The sequence below is a fragment of the Pangasianodon hypophthalmus genome, chromosome 9 (genome assembly GCF_027358585.1).
Source record: "Pangasianodon hypophthalmus isolate fPanHyp1 chromosome 9, fPanHyp1.pri, whole genome shotgun sequence".
Lineage (NCBI taxonomy): Eukaryota > Metazoa > Chordata > Actinopteri > Siluriformes > Pangasiidae > Pangasianodon > Pangasianodon hypophthalmus.
In genome coordinates this window covers 9198002-9220183 of record NC_069718.1, presented here as the reverse complement: position 1 = coordinate 9220183, position 22182 = coordinate 9198002, and the positions used below count along the sequence as shown (strand labels likewise).

Sequence of the window (22182 nt, the reverse complement as noted above, 5' to 3'; positions counted from 1 at the left end):
AGGTTCGATCCTGGGCTCAGATATCTGTCTGTGTGGAGCCTGGCATGTTCTACCTGTGTTCTTATTGGTTTCCTCTGGAAAGTAGGTGGACTGGTTATGCTAAAATGCCTCTAGGTGTGAACGAGTTTATGAACAGTGTACTGCAATGGACTGGCATCCCATCCACGGTGATTACACGCCTGACACCCATTGCTCCCACGACAGGCACCAGATCCTTGACCAGGGTGAAGTGGTTACTGAAGATGAAAGAATACTCTCACTAAATGGTCATATGATATTCAAACTGGCTCAATGTTGCCAAGCTAATGAAATATTCACCGAATCCTTCTACTTTCCACGTCTTTTCTGCATGACCAGCATTTGCATACTGGAACGTGATAGGCTCTTAGGCAGGAGTTATGATGCAATAACGCTTGCCTACCATGTTCAAAACTAATTCGTATTTTCCAGTTAAATTAACTCTATTTAGGGAGTAGGATGCCATGCAATCCTGTCTAATTATCAATCTTTCCTCTACTGTTCTACATGGCACTTATGTCTCTTCAGGATTTATATATGTTGTATATATGATCCACAAAGCAAACTCCTTCTTCTCCAATTAGCTCTGTTTAATTTTGCTGTCAGTCAATGAGACTTTACTACAGTTATTCACATTTAATTTCAGCAATGTCCATCTTTCATACTTACATACACACATCATCAGTGGCTTGCATTAATATACATGACAAAGCAATATGTTCATTTGAATAATTCCATTTGGATATTGTGAGATGTATTCCCACACACAAACACACACAAACACACACTGTGATGCAATGGACATCATCTTGCTCAATTAACAAGATCAGGCTTTGAACAAAACCCTTCACAGACCAGGAACATGAGCACAAAGGTTTTTTGATGTCTGATTTACAGATAAAGGTGTTGGAAGGCATTACTGTACAAGAAGACAAGGTCAGTTAAAATAGCTTTAGCACTACGTACATTCCAATAAATCAATCAAACCAGGCAAACAAGTTTAAAACTACAGTGAACCTAGAAATACATTTCAACACAATTTGATTAATTTCATATCAGGCACATATAAAACACCAAAAAATTCAATATCAACACATTATTATTATTAACACAAATGAAACCATATAAATAGTCAATATTGAGCCTCAGGGATGTTTTGCTATGGCCTAGGGAATGCATGCTAAGGATCCTTCTTGAAATCAAGCAGCAAAGAACATAAAAATCACCACACAGTTTATATAAATAGTGTATGATCATATGGCTATGTAGGTACATATTGCAAATATAAAAGACAAAGCTTAATGGCTTCATCACCTTAGCGGCCGGCCCGAGTGACAGAATGTGACACTACACAGTCAAGTGCAGAGTACCTCCTCCTTTACAGTCTGGAACTATCCTTTTTCAGCTTGAATTAAAGGAATACTCGAGGACTTTTCAACCTAATCTCTTTCTACAGCATATGTAGTGGTAAGACTTTCAATTTAAAGTTTACCTGTACTGAGAAAAGAACAGAAGTAACATTTACTCAAACCTCACTTGTAATTCAAGTCTAAGGGCTGTTGTCTCTAAATTAGCCTCTATATCTATGAATGCTGTCCTTGCATAGAAAGTACTACGTTTCAAAGTATACTGCATTATTCAGTAGCCCATATCATATATTTATTGACAGAATTCAACAACTGCCCTTAGACTTCCATTATAAAGAGGTTTTCTGTTATATTCTCAGCTGCACTGGGAAATTGTCAAAATTCTCATCTGTGATAAGCGCATATATGCTACAGGTGCAGTAGATACAGATTATTATTATTTTTTTTTTTAAACACAGAGTATTCCTTTCAGAAGGTAAATAGGTGAAATGTCTTCTTTTCACAAGATACGTTGAATTAGATTATCTAAAACTGTAATAAAAATGGACATCCAAGTTAAGAGTCACACTGACAAAGTGAACTAAGCAGAGAGCTGACGAAAAAGTATTTATTTATAGGTTGGTATAAGTGATTGCTAAAGCCTGGCAGCGCAACCATTAAAAATGGTAAGTTGTACATTTTCGCAATGTTAATTTACGGCCCTTGGTTTCATTTAATATGTAGCTACGAGATGCCATCTTGACTGCGTTTCTCTTATATGTTAGTTGTGCTATCTAAAAAAAAGAAGTGACAGATCTCTACTTATCTCTCTGAAATCAAGCTGAACCTATATATGGCAGGAGGTAAGCCTCTGTACTGGAACAGTCTAGCACTCAAGCAGCCTCTTTGGCAACTATTTTGAAAAAAGTAAAGCTTTTTTTTCCCCCAAAAGCCTAAGGTCACGCCAGGTCTCTTGGGTAAATTGGCATCAGCAAGTATTAAAAGCTTCCCACTCTGGATCTATTGCAGCATACAGAGGGCGTCTGAAATATCAGCCCTGAGGTTTAAAGTCCTGAAGGGTAAAAAAGTGTGATGAGGTGTTCTCTTCATTACAATGCATATATGAAAGTAGATATTTTGTGTGGATAAGGCACAGTTCCGTATGGAAGATTGCTTTTTTAAAGGAACACTTCACCCAAAAGTCACTATGTAGCTAACTATAAGTAAAACTATTGGGGGGGACAGTTAGCGTTATACGTCGGCATTCCTTCATATCTGGTCTGGAATCATTTTCACATGTGGATGTTGGAGTAGAGCTGATCGATCTGCTGCCTGAAATGGTTCCGGAGCTCAGCACGCTTGGCTTTAAGTGTTGGAGTCAGGAGGCCGTTCTGGATCGAGAACATCTCTGTGTGCAGAGCGATATCCTTCACCTACAACACACAGGAGCAGATTAATACCTTAATAGCAGCCTGGAGAGCAGTTTAGGAGAAGTGTAGGGCTGGGCAATAGGATGATGTAATTGGATATCAGAAAGACCTGAAACGTCATTGGTCCTAATCCGTGACAAGCAGTGATATCAGATGAAGTATGAAATAAACCCTTTTCTTTGTTAAAAGGCTATTATTAGCCTTTAATAGCCATATTGTTACAATAAAACTCACCTGTTCGAAAGACTTCAGTCCACTTTCTTTGCCCAATTTAACAATGTCCTCCAATATAGCACTTTTCACTTCCTGCAAGTAAACAAGAAAACTTCTTTACCTCCAGGATTCAGGTAGACAAACTACTGTAGTGGATTGGGTTTAGCAGACACAAGATCATGCCAAATCTAGACGTAAAAAAAAAAATCAATGGAAATACTATACTGACAGTGGCTTAAGCCATAGGAGGTTTGAAACAAATACCTCATCTTTTTTTCAACCTAATCCCCAGATACAATTTCTGTAGTGTATGTGTGATTACAGATAAGCTCTCAAAATCCCCCTATAATAGAGGTCTAAGGGCAGTTGTTGTAATACATCAATAAATGTTTGGGAACCACCTGAACAGTCAAAGGGTGAAGCTTTAGATCTGTGGGCAGTCTTCTTTCTGATATGGAAAAATCTATAATGGTGTAGAGCTGATGGTACCTGGACACCACAAAACCTTTAAGAAAGTGTAAGTATTTTTTATTTTTTTTTTTTACTATCTTGCTTCAGTGTTGTAAACAGCTTTGGCAGCAACTTTCTCATGTGTCTGTCTTTTAATAACATGCTGTATTGTAGTGTACAAGACGTAGATTTGAATTTATGCTGTACTACATTTGTGCATTTTAAACTCTAATCAAGGGAACCTCTATAGGGCAACTGGCCTTAGACTCCCATTGTAAGCATGTTTGGAGTAAACTGGTTTTCTTCTTTTCACAACTCAAGAAAAAATGGGTCAAAATCCTTGTTCATTCACATGCACAACAAATGCAGATACAGATTGAGATAAATTTTTTTTTTAAAAATTTAAAACCTGGAGTATTTCTTTATTTCTCTCTAAAAGTAGTAGCCTATGAAATCTATATAACTTGTCACATCTCATTACCTTGCTTCTGCAGAGTTCCTCATACGAGCCGTGAAATCCTCTTTTATTGGCCCAGCCAGGCAGGAAGTCCGGGTCAGGCACAATGATGGCAACCAGGGAGGCCTGAGGGAGAGATACAGGTCAGAAACACTCAATTCTATACTGGTATTTGAAACAAATAAGTTTCAGCTTGCACCATGTGTTTCTCTCACCACCAGATAGGAAGTACTGGGACTTCAATATTTTAGGTATTGCTTTAAAACAGCTATAAATTGTCTCAAGTCAAATATCGAGATGCATGTCATGTTATCTTTGAAGGAGATATACAGCCATAGTGATTACAGGGACATAAACAGGGCAGAAAGACATCCTGTCTCACCTGCAGGCTGTCTCCATGCACAAAAGCCTGAGCCACAGCTTCACTCCGGATGTAAATGTTCTCAATCTTCTCCGGGGCAATGTACTCTCCTTGAGCCAGCTTAAAGATGTGCTTCTTACGGTCCACAATCTTCAGAGTGCCGTCCTGTCAGAAGATAATTAGACACACGCCAATTTAAAATATGCGAGTAAAGTTAACTGCTGTCATACGTGTGTATGTTTCAGTTACAGAGAAAACTAAAGTTTAGTAGGCAGTCTGTCCACTATGTCTGAAATTACTGTGGAAAGTGTGGTGGAAATGCAACACAGAAACTAATCCAGCAACTGTGTAGTTCTCATTTTAGGAAACAACTAAAACTCTTTAGTTCCTCAAAAGGTTTCTGAAAAATACACATGGCGAGAAGTTCAACAGAACTGCTTTATGCTTTATGCAGTTTGCATGGAATAGTGTCGCATGAATATAACTACTCACTGATTAGTCAATGAAATGGACAGAAAAAGCCAATCTGGCAGGTTTATAAAGAGTAAAACCCACCGGGAGCCACCTGCCGATGTCTCCTGTGTGGAGCCAGCCATCCTGGTCAATGGCCTCCTCGGTCTTCTCCGGGTCTTTCAGATATCCCTTAAACACATTGGGTCCCTTCACACACACCTAGCACCCAGACACAATGCTCAATTGTTTTTATACAGAAAAATGGTCTGAATAAAAAGCTTAAGTGACTCAGTCACACACCTCTCCTTCTCCATTCACAGCCAGATAATTCATCTCAGCGACATCCACCAGTTTCATAATGTTACATGGCAGAGGAGGTCCGACGTGACCTAGAGTCAATAAAACAGAATAAATGTGAACCAGAGATAGAAGAAAATTCAATGCACAGTTTAGTACGTGGGAGCATGTGGTACCTGCTGACCAGTCTCCTGATAACGTGACGGTGCAGCCGGCTGTGCACTCGGTCTGGCCATAGCCTTCATAAAACTGAACAGAGACCAAAACAGGGTTAAACTCAGTGTCCAGCTTGTGGCTTTGAAATTAATTAACTAAAGAAAGACAAACACTTTCATTATTACATAGTTAGCGCAGCTGAGGTCTAACAGTCAGTTCAAATTCAATTTAATTACTATAGTTCTTTTAACAATAGTCACAAAGCAGCTTTACAGAAACCCAGATGTAGATTTAGATCCCTAATGAGCAATCCAGAGGTGACAGTGGCAACAACACCAGATAGTGGGATTATTACTCTTCTGCATATGTATACTATACATTCAAATAGTACCAAGGTATGTTCAGTATGAACAGACTGTGAATAAGAGTCCTGAGATGAGCACAGGACATAATCTTTATGATTTTAGCAGCAGTTATTAGGAACAAACCTACAGTGTGCAGGTGAGATTATCCACTGAAGTAGTAATATGCAGTTTTCTAATAAGAGTTTTCATTTTTAATTAAATAAAATTCCACTTCACATAAAGCATGGATGAAAATAATGGCGTACAGGGTATTTAAATGGTGTGACCATGTATGAAACCGTTTCAATTCTTGTAATTAATAGGCATATCTGTGTGTGTGTGGGTGTGTGTGTGTTTCAGACCTGGCATCCCAGAGCTGCACGCAGGAAAGTCAGCACAGGAGCAGAGACAGGAGCAGCACCAGTCAGCATCAAGCGCACCTTGCCTCCGACACTGGCCTGCAGGGGGCAGCAGATATAACAGTTTTCAGCATCACCAGGCCTCTGACACACTACGCATACTAAACCCCATCTAAATACAGTGTGTAGTACATAGTTTGCGAACAGAATATATCCAATACACCAAAAACACATGAAAGGTTTTGTCAGCAGCCTGCGTGCTATGTTTATAGTGCACCAAATCCCACTATGCAACTCGGTCATTTTATTTTCAAAAGGTGAAAGGTAGAAAACTGCAGCAAGCTAATCAGCTAGCAGACAGGACTCTCGGATCCAATCTGTGGTAGCAGATCCAGAGCTGGGCTCAGTACATCCCAAATACTGAAAAGTCAATAAGAGTAATACTAAACAGCAGTACTGAAACACAGGGCTAGATTTCCCCAAGCTGAATGAGGCACAAGTGAGTGAATTATTACCTGGACTTTCTTAAAGATGAGTTTGTCCCATAGGCTGTTTCTCCTCATAATGCCACTCATCATCTCAGCCTCTTTCCTCCGGAAGGCGAATTCTACGATCCACTTCTTCAGAGGAGTGTTGGCCTGCCCAAAGATCTGAAACACACACAGTGTAATTATTCTTACATACTCTGACATGACAAGTAAGGAATAAATCACAACAGGGTGTGCTATTATAGGAAAATAATAATAACCATGGCGAGGTGGTGTGATGAGGCCTCGCGTGAAGCAGAGTTACTGTTACCAATGTGAAGTTTTTAATTTTCCTATAACAGCATATTCTGAAGTTTTACTCCTTTTATACCACAGCAATTTGCAAACAATTACAACAGTTTTTTATTTAGTAAAGAACAAATCATACTTTTAATCCATTTATAGTTACATTTAATCTGTAACTGACCCATATTTGGTAAGCATGATGCACTGTATAAAAAATTTATGATCAGTAATAATGAATACTTTATTAAGGTGTAAGGCATACTGCTGCGAGATCCTCATGTGTAAAGTATTTCTGATACTCATTTTAGCTTACCTTATCGCACATTCGGTTGAGTAGACGTGGCACAACAGGAAAGACAGTTGGCCGGAGCGTCATAAGGTCATCCATGAGACAGCGGATATCTCCCTTGAAATAGCCGATGCGAGCCCCGTGAACCAGCATCACACCCTGAGAGACACAAAACACACAAGAAAACCAGGCAAATAATTACAATACATCGTGACAGGTTACCCAAAAATGATGTTATTACAAGGACTACACATGAAGCGTTCTAGTCCGTACCTGCACTACTCGCTCAAACATGTGTGCAAGAGGCAGGTAAGAGATGTGCACGTCGCTGGGACTCAAAGGACAGCTGGTCTGAAAGAAGTGAGAAAACCGGAAAAACAGTATTAGCAAAGCTGAGTAAAAGTGTGAGCATCCTGAGACATGAGAATGCAACATAAAACCTTGGCCATGTAGTGACACACAACAAACACACGATCGTATTCTTTATAGCTTTTGATAGTGAGTTTGTACTCTTTATACTCCCACACAAACAAAAAAGGCCAGACTTACTGTGCCTGGACAATAAAAGTCCATTTCACTGTCCAGCCACAACTTTTTTTTTGTTAAAAAGGAACTGCAGAAATGATTTACAGAGCATTACAGAGCCTAAGGCCATGTGCAGTACTTAAAACTATTAAAAATAGATTTAAAAATAGAAATTTGAGGAGCATAATTTGAGGTCAGGGCTCTGTGAAGTACACTCGAGTTCTTCCACTCCAAGCTTGGCAAACCATGTCTTCATAGAGCTCGCTTTGTGTACAGGGGCATTATCGTGCTGGAACAGGCCTGGGCCTCTTCGTTCCAGTGAAGGGAAATTGTAATGTTACAGCATACCAAGACATTCTATACAATTGTTTGCTACGTATTTTGTGGCAACAGTTTGGGGAAGAATAGTTTGGGTGTGACAGTCAGGTTTCCACCTACTTGCCCTCAGTGGTTCCCTTATCATCCTCTTTTTTTTCCTCTGTTAATAAGATGGAAAATGCAGCTTGTCACTGAGAAACCATAAATCCCTCCATTCTGAATATAATATTATCCTTTTATTAATACAAACCTGTGATTTAAATTACAGCCAGCACTACTGTCAGAGCTGCTGTTATAGAAAATTACTCAACTGCTCATCAGATCAATCAACTGAGAGTTTCGGCACTTTCTGACTTAATCGAGGGAATAGATGGAAATGTATTAACTATGTGTTATAAGAATAAAAATGTGACATCCATATGGGAGGAGTGTGGGAGGATTGTGGGAGGACGTGTGAGGCTACATCTTATGTCTGCCTTTACCTCTGTTATCTTGGTAAACCCAGAAATGTTGGACACAATGTTTCTGTGGGTGAGCATCGCCCCTTTTGGGTTTCCTGAGAGACAGAGACAGAGACAGAGAGAGAGAGGAAGAGAGAGAGAGAGAGAGAACATCCTCAGTGCAGAGTAAAACAATCCAAATGTACACATACACACACAGACTCAAATATTAGCAGATCTATAAAACACACACCTCCCTGGAAAGCAAACACAGATTTATGTGCACACGCAGAACATACCTGTGGTTCCACTAGTAAAGCAAATAATAGCCATGTCATCAGGCTTAGGAGGCTATAAAGAGGGAAAAGGGAAATAATTAACCATCAGGCCATGTGTATATGAAAGGCAAAAAAACAATGTGTATCAGAAAAAAGAGCAGACTCATGATGAGACTCACTGCAGGCTGCTGCCGATGGGCTTTTCCAAGAGCCTGGAAAAACATGACATACAGTCACTGATATAACATTTATAGTAACTAAGAGATCTGAAGAGTCTGTGATATGTATATCTGTATGCAAAAGAGGAAGGAAACAAGCAAAAGCTACAGACTTCAACTGGGGGTCAGACAAAACACAAACAGAGGCTCTGAGAATAGACAGAAAGCCACAGCTCTACTAAGAGCCAGTTATGCAATTATATGCACATGCATGAGTAGAGAGTTAGAGAGCGGAAGAACGGTGCAGCTTTCTCAGCAGCTACACACTCATATCAAAACACTTACTGTTACAAACACAGTTTCAAATGTTTCAAATTCTGCTTCTATTGCAATGCATCAGTTGCTTTTGCTGTAAAACAATATACTACCTGCTGTAAAACTGCTGAACATACATTGATGGTGTTGCTAGTCTAAGCTACTCTACAAACAGGCTCACAGAGCATTAGGTATCTTTTGTACACTTTTCTGGCCACCAGCTTCAGAATCTTGAAGGTTTAAATCTGATTGGCTCTTGAACTTGTGTGTATAAACACTTATGTGCACTGGTCTTTTAAGCACTGCAACACAAGTTTACGAGCAAGACACAATCACTGGATTTAAAAAAAAAAAATCCAGTTATTCAAGAGCTTTGTTTGAAAAAGTTAGCGTCAAGGTAAATAAATTGTAATTGCATGTTTACTGAAAAAAGTAGCACGGTCTGTCTTATTTACTGTCTATGAAATGGCCAAACAGGTCTTGGCGATATTTACTGATGAAATGTACCAGACTCTCTATCAATCAAAGCTGGAGGTGTAGCTTGTGCGATTATCATGCTATAGAGCACAGGCATTAAGACTGGCTTATGCTTTCTGGCATTGACTTGCACATAAAATAGATTACTCAGCTTCATTCACTCTGCGAATTCCCTCAAAACCTTCAAGAAACACCTAAAGACTGTTAACCATGCATGTTAACGCCATAAACTACAGTATCAGCGACTTGCCTCTGCATCTATCAGGCTAATTATTTCCACACCACATTTCTGTGCTTCAGCCACCAGCTCCGAGTCGAACGCCTCCATCAGGATCAGGGTTTTCAGTGAGTGCTGTCTGCCAGCCACGCAGCCCAGCAGCAGACGAGCCTTCGCCGGTACATCACACACCACCGTGGAGATTCCGGCTGAAACACACATACAAGCATTCCTTTACAACTGGGACGGTTTCTCAAATGCACAAATTAAAAATGTGATTAAAAAGAGATATATGCAGTGATGCTGAAAAAAATGCAAAATGTATACTGCAGTTAAACTGAGAATGAGAAGAGGACACACTCTTGCTGATGATGTAATCAATGGCCTCAGTCCCCAGTGTGTCATAAAGAGGCACTGACACCAGAGAGTATGTGTAGCAAGCCAGCTCCGAGATGGTCCACTGTGGAGAAATATACAGCATTGTTATTATTATTATTATTATTATTATTATTCCTTATCATTCTGTGATACACTAGACACATATAGTCATTTTTTTTTATTTAATTCATATTTTATTTGGATGACATTAGTTCATCTTAACATAAGATTTGAAAATATATATCAGTATCAAAATAAGTTACATTGCAGTACATTTTTCTTACAGCATGAATAACTTCCTTCCTACACACAGTGACAAACAAAATATGTTTTCACCATTCACATTTTTTAAGCTTGTACAGTGCTAAATAATTTTTTTGTAAACTATAATATAACTGAGTCTACTATCTGCTTTTTGTTGGTACCTTGTTTTCAAAACCTAAATATTATGATATATAGTATATTGTGTAGTGTGGAAAGATTTTCAAGTGCCATGATATATTTGTGCCGTATCCCCCACACATCTCTTAACAAGAAAAGAAATAAAGAAACGTGGCACTTGGTATTGTGGAAATGACAAATCTTGGAACAGAAAAAGTCCTCTGGAGGACTTCGATTCTTAACTTCATACACAAATATCTCGCAGAACTTATACATATGAGATTTTTCATCATGTAACAAGCTAACAAGCTCAAAGCCCAGGCAGATGCTCAGAGATGCGCCTCACCTCGGGTCTGTTCTGAGCAAAGATGCCGATGTACTGGTCTTTGGTTTTGGAGTGACCTTTGTGGAGCAGCGCAGAGCCCAAGCACTCAGCTCTCTCTGCAACCTGAGAGGAGGATAAAGTCACGAATAATATGAATGATATAGCTTGTATCGGATTCTACCTAGTGGGACTGGTACAGAATAATCACACACACTGCCCTCTGGATGATGTATATCCTTATAACAAGCACTATGGTCCAGTATTCGACAGTACAGTGATTAAACACAATGGGCATATTGATAGTGATACAACAGATTTATATAAATGTAGTCTAATATTTGAGGAAAAAAAAAGAGCCATTGTACACAAGTTCCCCATTTTCACTTGGAATGAACATTCATGTTTGGAAATAACACACTAACAACCAAGCTGAAAAAGACCACAGCATAATGTACTCAGATCTATTAAAAATTTTTATTAGATCAATTTAAAAATAAGGCTGCAACAACTAATTGACAAAACTGATAAAATGTAATAACAAAAATAGTTGGGAATGAATTTTATTATCAATTTGTTGAATTTATGAAGCACACTGTGCTGCGCATTACGTCAGTTCATTCCAAAGCCATTTGAAACAATTAGCTTAGAAGAAGTTAAACTACTTTTTGGCTCTCTAGTGTTGATAAACGTCTTGCTCTTCAATTGTCTTAACATACATTTTAATATACAGTGGGGTCCAAAAGTCTCAGAGCGCTAATGAAAATGTGTCTAATTTGCATTCTTTTCTAATTTAAAACAATAATTTTTATTACAAATTACATTACTGTCAACAACTTAAGTGAAAAGTAGAATCGTTGTAATATTTACATGAATTTCAGAGTTTTTAGTATTTGGTACGTTCCCTTTTTGCTTTAATGACAGTGAGCACTCGAGCTGGCACGGACTCCACAAGTTTGTGCAAAACCTTATGATCCATTTTAGATCAGATCCATCGGAGTGTCGTCTGATCACATGCTTCAGTAGAAGAGATCAGACACGAGGAAAACCTGATCTTTTGTATAAAGCAGTTAACATGGTCAATATCACACATTTGCTTACATTTAAATAGGGACCTAGAAATAGTGCAGAATCTTGAATATTAAATATTCAAGATATTGAACGTTTACTTTCTTTAATTTAAATATTTCAACATTCTAAAACCTTCTGTTCATTTCTAATTTTAAATGGAAAAAATCCCAGATTTTCAATGTGGTCTCAGACCTTTGGATCCCACTGTATATATAATAATACATGTTGTGCGTCAAGTCAACAAGTCGCCGTTCTGCTTATGCTGGGAGTCGATCCCAAAAAGAGTCGATTTGCTGATTACCAGACATTAAAATTGAAAGCTTTGGAGGTGAAAAACAGTGTAAATGATAAATCTTGCACAAACAAGGCAAGCAAGTGTGTTTCAGTTGACGAGAAGGCCAGTGGATATCGGCCTTTATTTTGAATTTCACTGACTGGAATTAAAGAAATCATGAATGCTGTAAATTTATATTAGATTGTGTGTCTGATTTGGTCGACGAAAGTCACAGATTATCTGATAAGCGTCAGTAACACAGACTATCTGATAAATGTCAGTAATATAATATTGTACAGATAGTGACCTGTTAAGCCTAGTTAAGAGTTCTGCAGTAGTATTATTTAATTGAAATACTACAAAAAGATATTAACCGATGAATGTATAGACTAATCAATTCCCAAAATAGCTGCAGCCCTACTTGAAATATCAAACTAATCTGAATGACTGAATCGCTGGTGTAGAGGGAGAGATTACAAGCAAGACAGTGGCCATTTAAACAATAACAAATGGAGACATCTCCAGCAGTCCTACCTCTGAATAGGACAGCCACTCATACGGCTGCTTTGGCTTTCTGGACCCTAAGCAAGGACCATTATCTAACGGAAAGGAAAAAGAAGACAGAATATGATTAACAAGTATCTGTAACCAGAGCATTATATTTAATATTGCAATTTTTATTTATTATGCTCAAAAACCTTACAGAAAATTTCATTATATACAGTATATTTGCCAATAAAAGGTCTATAATGTGTTTAGTAACGTAAGGTCTGCACACCTCAGACCTGGAAATGAGTTGTTTCTATGGAAACACACCCAAAACGTTATAGACACTATATAAGAAGCAGTCATACTAGAAAATGATGGGTGTTTGACACTGGTTGAAGTCTGACGTTACACTCCTTTAACTATGAAAGCAGCTGCCATTTTGTTGGTTTACTGTGTGACACAATACACTGGAATATGATAATTTGGCGTGTGAAGGTGAAGTGAACAGTATTTACAAGGTGGAGGCTAATATTTACTGTAATTATGATAGAAAAATTGCATTAAGTTACATAAAGAATATTTAGCAAACCTGAATATTGAGATGTGTATCACGTACTGTAAAAATGTTAAATATTGTGCTGACATTTTGCAGTACCAAGTAAAGTAGGTCCTTCGTAAAATGCCCTACTTGAAGACTTCTACACAGTCATTATTAAAACAGCCATCATGTACTAATAGCAAAAATCACAATTTAAGCTAGTGACTCCTGATTTACTTGAACCATTAATAGTCATGTTTCATAAAACAAACAAAAACAATAAAAATAATTTTCACTTACTTGATACCCTTAAGCCCCTGGTAAAGACCTCATACACTGTTGTAGCATCATCATAGTAAAAAGACAAAAGCGTGTCAGCATCCACTAACACTGACCTGCGGGCAAACTCTCCTCCCTAAACAACAGCACAAAATTCATGGGAATTAATACTGATCCAAAAAAAAAAAAAAACTAAAATCCAAACTCTGGCTTCGCGGTGAGGTTGCTTCTTCGATTCCAACGGATAACGTGGACTCACCGGCACCTCGGCGGACTGCATGCGCAGGTCACAAGGTGGTTTGAGGGCTTTTGGTCGAGTGGTGTACCAGTAGGTGGTGAGTGCGGCGAAGGCTCCCATGCCCACAAGCGTGCCGGTGGACAGGCTGCGGAGGTAATCCCTCACCTCTGCCAGCTCAGGCACACGCAGCCGCTTCAACAGCTCCTGGGCCTGCATGTCTCTCTGTTAATGGATCTGCAGAGTGAAACAAAGTTCGCCATTAGGTCCACGACTGCTTGTGCGTGTAAGTAAGTACAAAGAGTGGGTTTTAATTATGACAATGTAATTCACATGTAATCTCTGCAGAATAAAGCGACAAACTGGGTGGTCACTTCTCTGCTGATGGATGGCATTGGGCCTTAGTTTTCAAGCTGAATACCAACATATTTAGCTGTAAATCATTCGCAGGAGCATTTACATCAGACATATAGTATTAATTTAGTTGGGAATAACAATCATGCCCTACGAGAGCCCCCGAGTTTGTGAAAATTTATGTATAAGGAGACACATTAAGGTTACTTTACATAAATCGCATAGTTATTTCAATTGCACACACAAATTTCAAGAAACTTTTGTGAAACCTTGTCATTACATATTAATGATTTGAAAGAAAGTAACTGCAAAAAAACATCCATAAATTAGGACAAATAAGACTTTACCATTCAATTATGACAAGTTTCTACTAGTACACCACCAGTAGTCAGTACCATTGCACAACTGCTGATTTTTCACATATGTATATGAAGTTGTATATACATAAAACACGCTAAATAAAAATAAGAAGCCACAATATTTAAGCTGTTTACATCCCAAGCTGTTTGAATGATCCAATTACGATCAAGTTACCAACAAAAATGTTGTCCTTTACAGGTGGCCTGTTTAAATTCTCCGAATAATGTACCTGCGAAAACACAATACACATTCCCACAATCCTCAGCTCTCACCCCACAGCATGCTTATAAGGATTTAATAGCGGACGTAATTGTCCCTTTTGTTTTCTTCGCATGCAAAACCAAGGAGCCTAGGCTGAATGTCTTTGCTTTCCAACAAACTAAACATAGTTAACTCTGCATCTCATGGTTAGGTATGACCTTCACAAGTGCTCATGGTTCACTGAGCAAGGGTCACATTGCTGATTGAGTTATCAGATGTTTTGTAATGCTATCGCAATCTGTCACAAGTGTGGTTTGTCACAAATGGTCTTTACTCCTTACCTTTGACCCAAAAACCTTGGGTTGCACTGGCAGAATTCTCACACCTCAGTGTGAACCAGTATACTGAATTATTGGAGATGAATTATACAGTACAAAACTGGGGAAAAAAAAAACAAATATGAAATCAGTCTTTATTTGAAAGCTAAGTAACATGTTAATGAAAGACAAAGAAATAAATTAAAAGTTTGTAGAATATTGGGATTGACGTGTAATCAAGATACGTAAAACGTTCAACTCAGCATTGCTTACTAGCAACATGAGTCACGTAAAAAGGTTTACTGGGTCACTTTCTTTCCAAAACACTATGTGTGGGAGGGGAGAAAGGGCTTCAAAAACTGAACTGACGCTTAGGTCCTTATGCCCAAGATAATTACAATTTTTAACTTTGCTTTAACTATTTACCCTTTGAATGTATGTAAACATAAGAAAACAAAAGTATTAATAACGACATTCAAATGTTGTCCTTTATATGGCGCAATACTAATGGTGAAAGTTGGTTTAGTGGAGGAAATCAGCATTCTAACACATATGACCAGTTTGTACTACACTCACAGTCACGGTCCAAGCTAATACAGGTAAATCTTTTCTTATCCATTCTGCCTTTCCATTCACACTAAAATTGCAATCACAATCAATCACAGAACACAGACCTTATTGAATCCCTCCAAATTGGTTAAAATAAAACAAACAAAAAAAAAAAAAACAGTCATCTTCTCATTGTAGGGTGAATAATGGAAAAAAATGCTTTTCGAAAAACACAGATGTATGATTGTCATGTGAGCTCTACAATTCGAAGATGGCAGAATACAAAGTTTTCTGTACTAGGCATTAGGAAAAGAGGGTTATTTGGATGGATAAGGCTTTTAACTTCTAAAAGTGATTTTACTTATAACTTTTTCTCAAACATAAACCCTCTGGTTTAAGGTTGGGACAATTTGCGGAACTTTTTTTTGGAGTGCTACTTTGAACTAAATTCATTTAACTATGGATAAAGCTATTAAATTCAGCCCAGAGTCTTCACCTTTAGCTTATTTTGTTTAAACACACCACTATCTCCTCAGAAAAGTAAACAGCTAAAACTATGTACACACTTATACAGGGTCTTGGCCAGCCACAGAAGTCATACGATTTGTTTATCTTGGCTTGCTTTGGACAATCAAATACAGATAACAGCAGCGTTTCCATTCCTGTCAAAACTAGCAAAATGAAACAGAAACCCAAGTAAAAATCAGACAATGCAAATTTACCACAGCAGCCCTACTTGTAGGATTCGGGATTAGTCATCCTGGCTGTTAGGTTACACAAAGCACCCTGGGTAGCTGTTTCTGAGAGACGAGTGTGTGTGTGTACATATATATATATACAGTATACGTGTGTGTTGACACAACACAGCATGTTCAACATGACCCAGTCAGGACACACTGCCCCTTTCACCATTCACCTAGTTTTATAATTACCACTTGGATATGGATCCTGGCCAAGATATTCCTGACCACTCGGATATGGATCCTGGCCAAGATATTCATGATGAACAAGTCTTTCAATTATAGAGAAAAAAAGCAAATTAAAAAAAAAATAAATAAATAAAGCCTGGAGAACCAATGTCAAGCACAAAGGGTCACTTTTCTGCAGTTCCATTTCTATATAGAGTGTTATGAAATTAAAAGAGGCATCCAAATCAAAAAATGTGGAAATCCTTACAATCCTTAAAAAATAAATAAAATAAATAAATAAAAAAATAAAAACAAAAAAACACACACATTTCGGATCCTTATTAGATCTAAATGAATAGATCATACACAAACGGTCACACAGTTTGGCTTGGCCCTCAGCGTGACCCATATCCTGCTTCTGGTACCTGTAGGAAGGTTTACAGGTCTCAAGAAATGTTGTAGATATTACACACTCACAATACAGAACAAAAGCAAGTCACCTGAGTCACGAGCAATTTGAGGTTGCAGAGTCCTGAACAGGCTGAGCAGAGTCAGGTAGCATTAACTGACATCTGTCAGCATGACCGCGGCTGAGTTTATGTGTTACTGCAGTAGACAATGCAAATCCGAAGGTCAGACTCAGACCTGCCCCTTCCTCTGTCTAAACGAATGAGCTGCCTTTGAAATGCGCCATGTCAGCCAGTATATTGGGGCTCCATGGATAACAAACTTCAAAGATCTATGATTAACGATTCTGTTAAAGGATAAGTCAGGCCTACAAGACAACAAGCTGCTTGACTACTTTCCACCTCAATTCTTGACCATTCTACTGGTAAGTCATGGATTCAATCAAGATATTACACCGAACACTAGAGAAACGTTTGTAATGTTATTGGTTACCTCTCTCTAACTGCGCTACAGAAGCAGTGACTCCATCATCACCTGGTTGACTTCCTCTTCTAATTACGCTCCCTCAGAGGTCAGAGGCAGAAGCTGAAGAAGTCCTACACACGCACACAATCACATGCTACTCCAGGCTTTCCAGGGTAAAGGTAACCTGAACAAGCCCGCGCTGTCTAAACTTGGTCTGCCTGAGGGGTTAGACCAATGATAGAGCCCAAGAGCGGTCACCCGATGAAGGCCAGCCAAGCAGAACCGCTATGCCACCTCCCCTCCTCCAACACTCTGCTATTTTAAAACCACACCAAACGGAAAACACGATGACGAGGAGAAGCATTTCAGCTGCTGTTTCAGACATGTAGAGTAGCCAATGGAGGTTAAACACACACACACACACACACACACAGAGCAGTGATATGCTTCGACAAGTGAACATGTCACAATAAGCAGTATTTGCACACTGTGCAAGCATCCAGGACTCCTTTTATCTCCTGCACTTGACATTTCTCCAATAATAATAATAAAAAAATCTTTTCACAGTGTGTGCATACCTGGTCTGATTTTCCACAGATCTTCACAGCATGAATATCTTTTTAATTAACTGGTAGAGTGATGATCTTTACAATAGTTTTGGGAAACTGAGTCATGATAAGGTACTATGGTCTGGAATCGAGGGTAGTGTATCTTTTCTTGTACACAAGCTTCAGAATCTTTACGGTTGCAATCCGATTGGCTGTCAGGACTTCGGGTTTCCAGTGGAAAAACTACTTTTAAACACTGTTATACAATCAGTTTTTCAGTTTTCCACTTGACTGAAAAAAAAAAAGGCCACGGATTCCTGTATTTAATAATTATTAAAGAATTCGGTTCAAAGCAGTTCGCTGTGAGTAAATATCTCGTACTCACCAATGTGCCATGGGAAAAAGTCTGCAGCTGCACATCTGCCACGTCAATCAAATTGTCCCTTTCTCTTACAGTAGGAGAATCTTGGCTGAGTTTACTGACAAAACGTAACAACTCTATCACGGATACTAGAAGTCTGGTTTGCAAAACAAAAAGCAATTTAGATTATAAAACGATGCATCTCCGGTTTTTATTTCTGTAGGGTACTTTATGTTTTACTTCCCCATTATGACCACTTACTGCCTCTAAAACCTGGTATAAGTTCTATCCGTTATTAAAAACACTAGGTTTAGGTTTGTCCACCTATTTAAGGTCAATAAAGCATTACTTATATTTAAGAGAAATTTGAAAAAAAATCTTGTTAAAATGGTTCACATTTAACTTTGTTAGGTTTTTTTTTAACCAATAATATGCCATTTAATGTTTCTTCACCTATTAATTTGCATTGCTGTCTTTTTTTAGCTTAATAGTTTGTCTTATACCATCTTTTACTTTGTAGCACTTTCAAATTTGGCTCAAATGAAAAGTGGTGTATATATAAAATGTATTATTATTATTATGTTTTCATATTCGAAAAATTAGAAATTTTCATATTCAAATTAGGTCAACAAGATTTTCAAAAATCCACATTTCCATACATTTAGTCAGATTTAAAGCAAAAGACACCTTTCCTTTTTCCTTTTTGACTAAATTACCCATGTTACTTGACGTATTAATAAAAGCATGTCATTCATGACACACTTTATTTCCACAGATTTTGTGCATTTTTGTCACCAATATTCATTCTGTGACTGTAGAGAGAAAAGCATCACTAAACAGCATGGTGCTGTGTATTATATCACAGGTGCATTTAAATAAGGTTGTATTCTTGCGCTGTTAAAAGAAGGACACCACTGAAGCCTTACGTCTCAGGTGACCTTCAAAGGTAAAATATTCACTCCACCTCTACTACACAGGCAGCTACTTACAGACTTATAATGACCTTTACACAATGCTTCCACTTCCCTTCTCCAATATGTAGTGTTTAGAACAAGGTAAGTGCATGCACATTAATCCACATTAAGTGATTAACATGCACAGCACGACAGCCAGCCACTTTTTACTTCTATTTCTTTTTTTTTATTTTAAGATCTGTTTTTAGAGTACAGATTAAAGATTAAAGCTCTCCAAACGAAACCAGAAAAACGGACAGATGTGGTTTAGGGGCACGGTTAACCACGCCCTCCATAACGTCCTTAGACTGAGCGAGCTTTAGTACGGTGGCCACTGAGGGACATTTCCTACTACTGCAGGCTCTCAGCACCTTCTGGTCAATTGGTCATTGGTTTAACATGCTTAAATATACAGTAAAATATTTTTACACAACTACACCGTGTCAAACTACACAGAGTCTACTGTAAGTATCTGCTAAAGAATGCAGTGAATTTCAGATAAATGCTGCCAGCCATAACATTCACATCGACTCTGACTCAGGATTATTACAGCTACTGATAACTAAACTGAAGGCAAAGATAATAAACAGTGCCTTAATGCATTAAAATAAAAATAAACAAATGTGAAGTAAGTTCTGTTTTTTACGTTTCTGCACCGCTTTCAAGTGAGAGGGAAAAAAAAGCATGGATTCTGTAGATGATTAATGGTTCTCTCTTACTACAGAGGTTCTACTTAGAACCTTTTCCAAAAGGGAAACACTTTGCTACAGATTTCTGCATAGAACGTTTAAAGGTTTTCTGAGAGGACAAACTCAACATTTGAATAAAACCTTTTGCATCACTGTTCGAGAGAGACAGCAGGTACAGCACTGTCAGAAAAAAGGTTTCCTTTGGATGGCGAAGAGTTCTAGCATTTTAAAGGGCTTCTACTTAGAACCTTTTCTAAAAGGAAAACCCTTCTGAAGGAGGATTTAAAGATTCCCCCAGAGAGACAAACCAAATAACAGTTTAGGGTGCGAGATTTAGTAAATGTTCATGAGGGAAAATGGAAGCTGGTGGAAAGAGTGCAAGAAAACACACTATGGGCATGGCATTGCGATGTTTACTAACACATTCATCTCTTGCTAATCTAAAATGGGAAATCATAGAAATGTTAAAATGTATTTAAAAAAATAATAACACGTCTGAAAAAGTGTGCATCTACCCAGTGCATTTTATCCACCTTGTGTATCTAATGTATCATACTGTTTACTTCAACCTGTATACTGTTTATCTCAACTTACTGCACTATAATTCTTATTTATTTCATTTAACTTATTTGCTGTTTGCACTACTGGTTAGATGCCAACTGCATTTCGTTCTCTCTGTACTCGTACTCTGACAACGTCATTAAAGTTGAACCTAACCTAAAAGTATCACTTTATGAAAGTCCTCTGACGTTGTCATGCAACCAAAAACAAAACACAAATGCTGAACTTCATTGATTATTGATGAGAGTGTAACAGAGAGACAGAACCTATTCAGGATCACACAAACACTCACATACATACACACACACACGCACTAACCTTTCACCTCATTCCAAGCATGCAAAGACAGGTAACAGGCACGCCATCACACAGAGGGGGTTTACGGAAATGTCAGTCTATCATTAGTGCTCACAGAAACCTATTGACCAGCGTCCTCTACGTCCTCCAGTTTCATATCCACACTCTCAGGAAAGAAAAAAAAGGTACTAAACTGCTTCACTTCACTGGTACGGTACCTTTACAAGTACCTTTTGTATCTTTACCTATACCTATTGCATACAGTGCACTTTTAAACTTGTGTGCCTTAAATCTTTTTGTTAAAGGTACACTATATCCATGTTTCCAAGTGAAAGATGTGTATTAAAGGATTACAAACTATAAGTGAAGAAAAATTGCAGTTTAGTACCTTTTTTCTGAATGCACCTTCATAGATCTGTTTTTTGTCAGAAACTGCACACTAGTACAGATCAGATGCATGAGCATAACAAATGAAACATAATAAATCAGGTGGATTAGGAAGAAGAGAAAGGTGAAGGTGAAGGTGACCAGAGTGGCAATGCGGGCGCGCGCCTGCGCGTTCACGTCCTGATGTTCAACATCCGAACCTTTAAATCCTCTAAATCCTTTATGAAAGCAATGCAGTTTAATGCAGAGGGGAGTACCTGTGGAAGTGCTTTTAATGCACAAGATGAAGCTGCTTTACAAAAAGTGACAAAGCATGCAATACTGTTAGTACAATGTTATACCAGGGTGGAAACTTTCTGCGTTTTGTTGGTGAAATGCAGCCTTAAATAAAGCTTAGATCACTCACACACACACACACACACACACACACACACACACATACGAAACTTCAGTTGACAAGGCGTGATCGTACACACACACACACACACACACACACACACACGTCTAAGTTCTACGCGCGCGCTATTCGGACACGTCGCAAGTTCTAATAAAGTTCCCAGCGCACGTGCTACATCTCTCTCGCTGCTACAAATAAATATAAAGCTGTAAAAGATTTCACAACCCTGATTCAATCCCATGCTAAATATCCGCGCTGACTGTTGGACATGAGCATCCAGCACTGACCTGCTTAAAAGCGCCAGCACCGACAGCACAGCATGCAGCTTGATGATGTTACGCGACGGAAGAAGGTGTGTTTGTATACCGAAACCGGGTCCATCAGCCAATCAGAGACCCCGAACCAGCCGAGTCGCCCTGTCTCATCCAATCAGAGCGCGGCGTGTAACGAATGATCGCTACGAGGCACCGGATTGGTCTGCTTTTTGACTTTGCGTAACCCTCGCGTTTGCCTGGTCTGACCCTGTCACTGTGACTCCTGTGACACTGCACAGGATAATAATAATAATAATAATAATAATAATAATAATAATAATAATGACAGCATAGCTTGATGGGGAAATGCACACTGACTCCAGTACTTGTGCAATGACAAAGTTATTATTATTATTATTATTATTATCATTATTATTATTAATATATATTATATTATAATATAATTAATAATAATAATAATAATAATGATGATGAGATGATGATGATGATGGTGGTGGTGATGATGATTATT

The 22182-nt window shown here is 38.4% G+C and overlaps 1 protein-coding gene across 5 annotated transcripts; it reads right to left on the bottom strand.

Annotated features, from left to right (window-relative positions):
- Positions 1-587: 587 nt before the first annotated feature.
- acsl1b (acyl-CoA synthetase long chain family member 1b) lies at positions 588-21835 on the bottom strand. 5 transcript variants are annotated; one of them, XM_053236765.1, is made up of 22 exons: positions 17231-17505; positions 14898-14994; positions 13666-13878; positions 13428-13542; positions 12635-12699; positions 10780-10881; positions 10035-10134; positions 9708-9883; positions 8687-8719; positions 8529-8580; positions 8272-8345; positions 7220-7297; positions 6971-7105; positions 6400-6534; positions 5888-5983; positions 5202-5274; positions 5029-5117; positions 4831-4947; positions 4297-4440; positions 3939-4040; positions 3029-3100; positions 588-2797 (listed from the first exon to the last, which is right to left on the bottom strand). In XM_053236765.1, exons 3-22 carry the CDS (start codon positions 13858-13860, stop codon positions 2657-2659), a joined length of 2094 nt encoding a protein of 697 aa, XP_053092740.1. In that variant the 5' UTR covers positions 13861-13878; positions 14898-14994; positions 17231-17505; the 3' UTR covers positions 588-2656. The 5 variants fall into 5 exon arrangements, with proteins under 5 accessions (XP_053092740.1, XP_034163225.2, XP_026775076.3 ...); XM_034307334.2 differs by lacking the exon at positions 17231-17505 and adding an exon at positions 16831-17169; XM_026919275.3 differs by lacking the exons at positions 14898-14994; positions 17231-17505 and adding an exon at positions 21684-21835.
- Positions 21836-22182: the final 347 nt, after the last annotated feature.

Coding starts and splice junctions, on each gene's coding strand:
- acsl1b (XM_026919275.3), bottom strand. CDS start 13,860: ATGCAGGCCCAGGAGCTGTTGAAGCGGCTGCGTGTGCCTGAGCTGGCA. Junction 8,720..9,707: donor TTAGCCTGATAGATGCAGAG/GCAAGTCGCTGA, acceptor ATGTTTTTCCAG/GCTCTTGGAAAAGCCCATCG. Junction 4,041..4,296: donor TGCATGGAGACAGCCTGCAG/GTGAGACAGGAT, acceptor TCTCTCCCTCAG/GCCTCCCTGGTTGCCATCAT.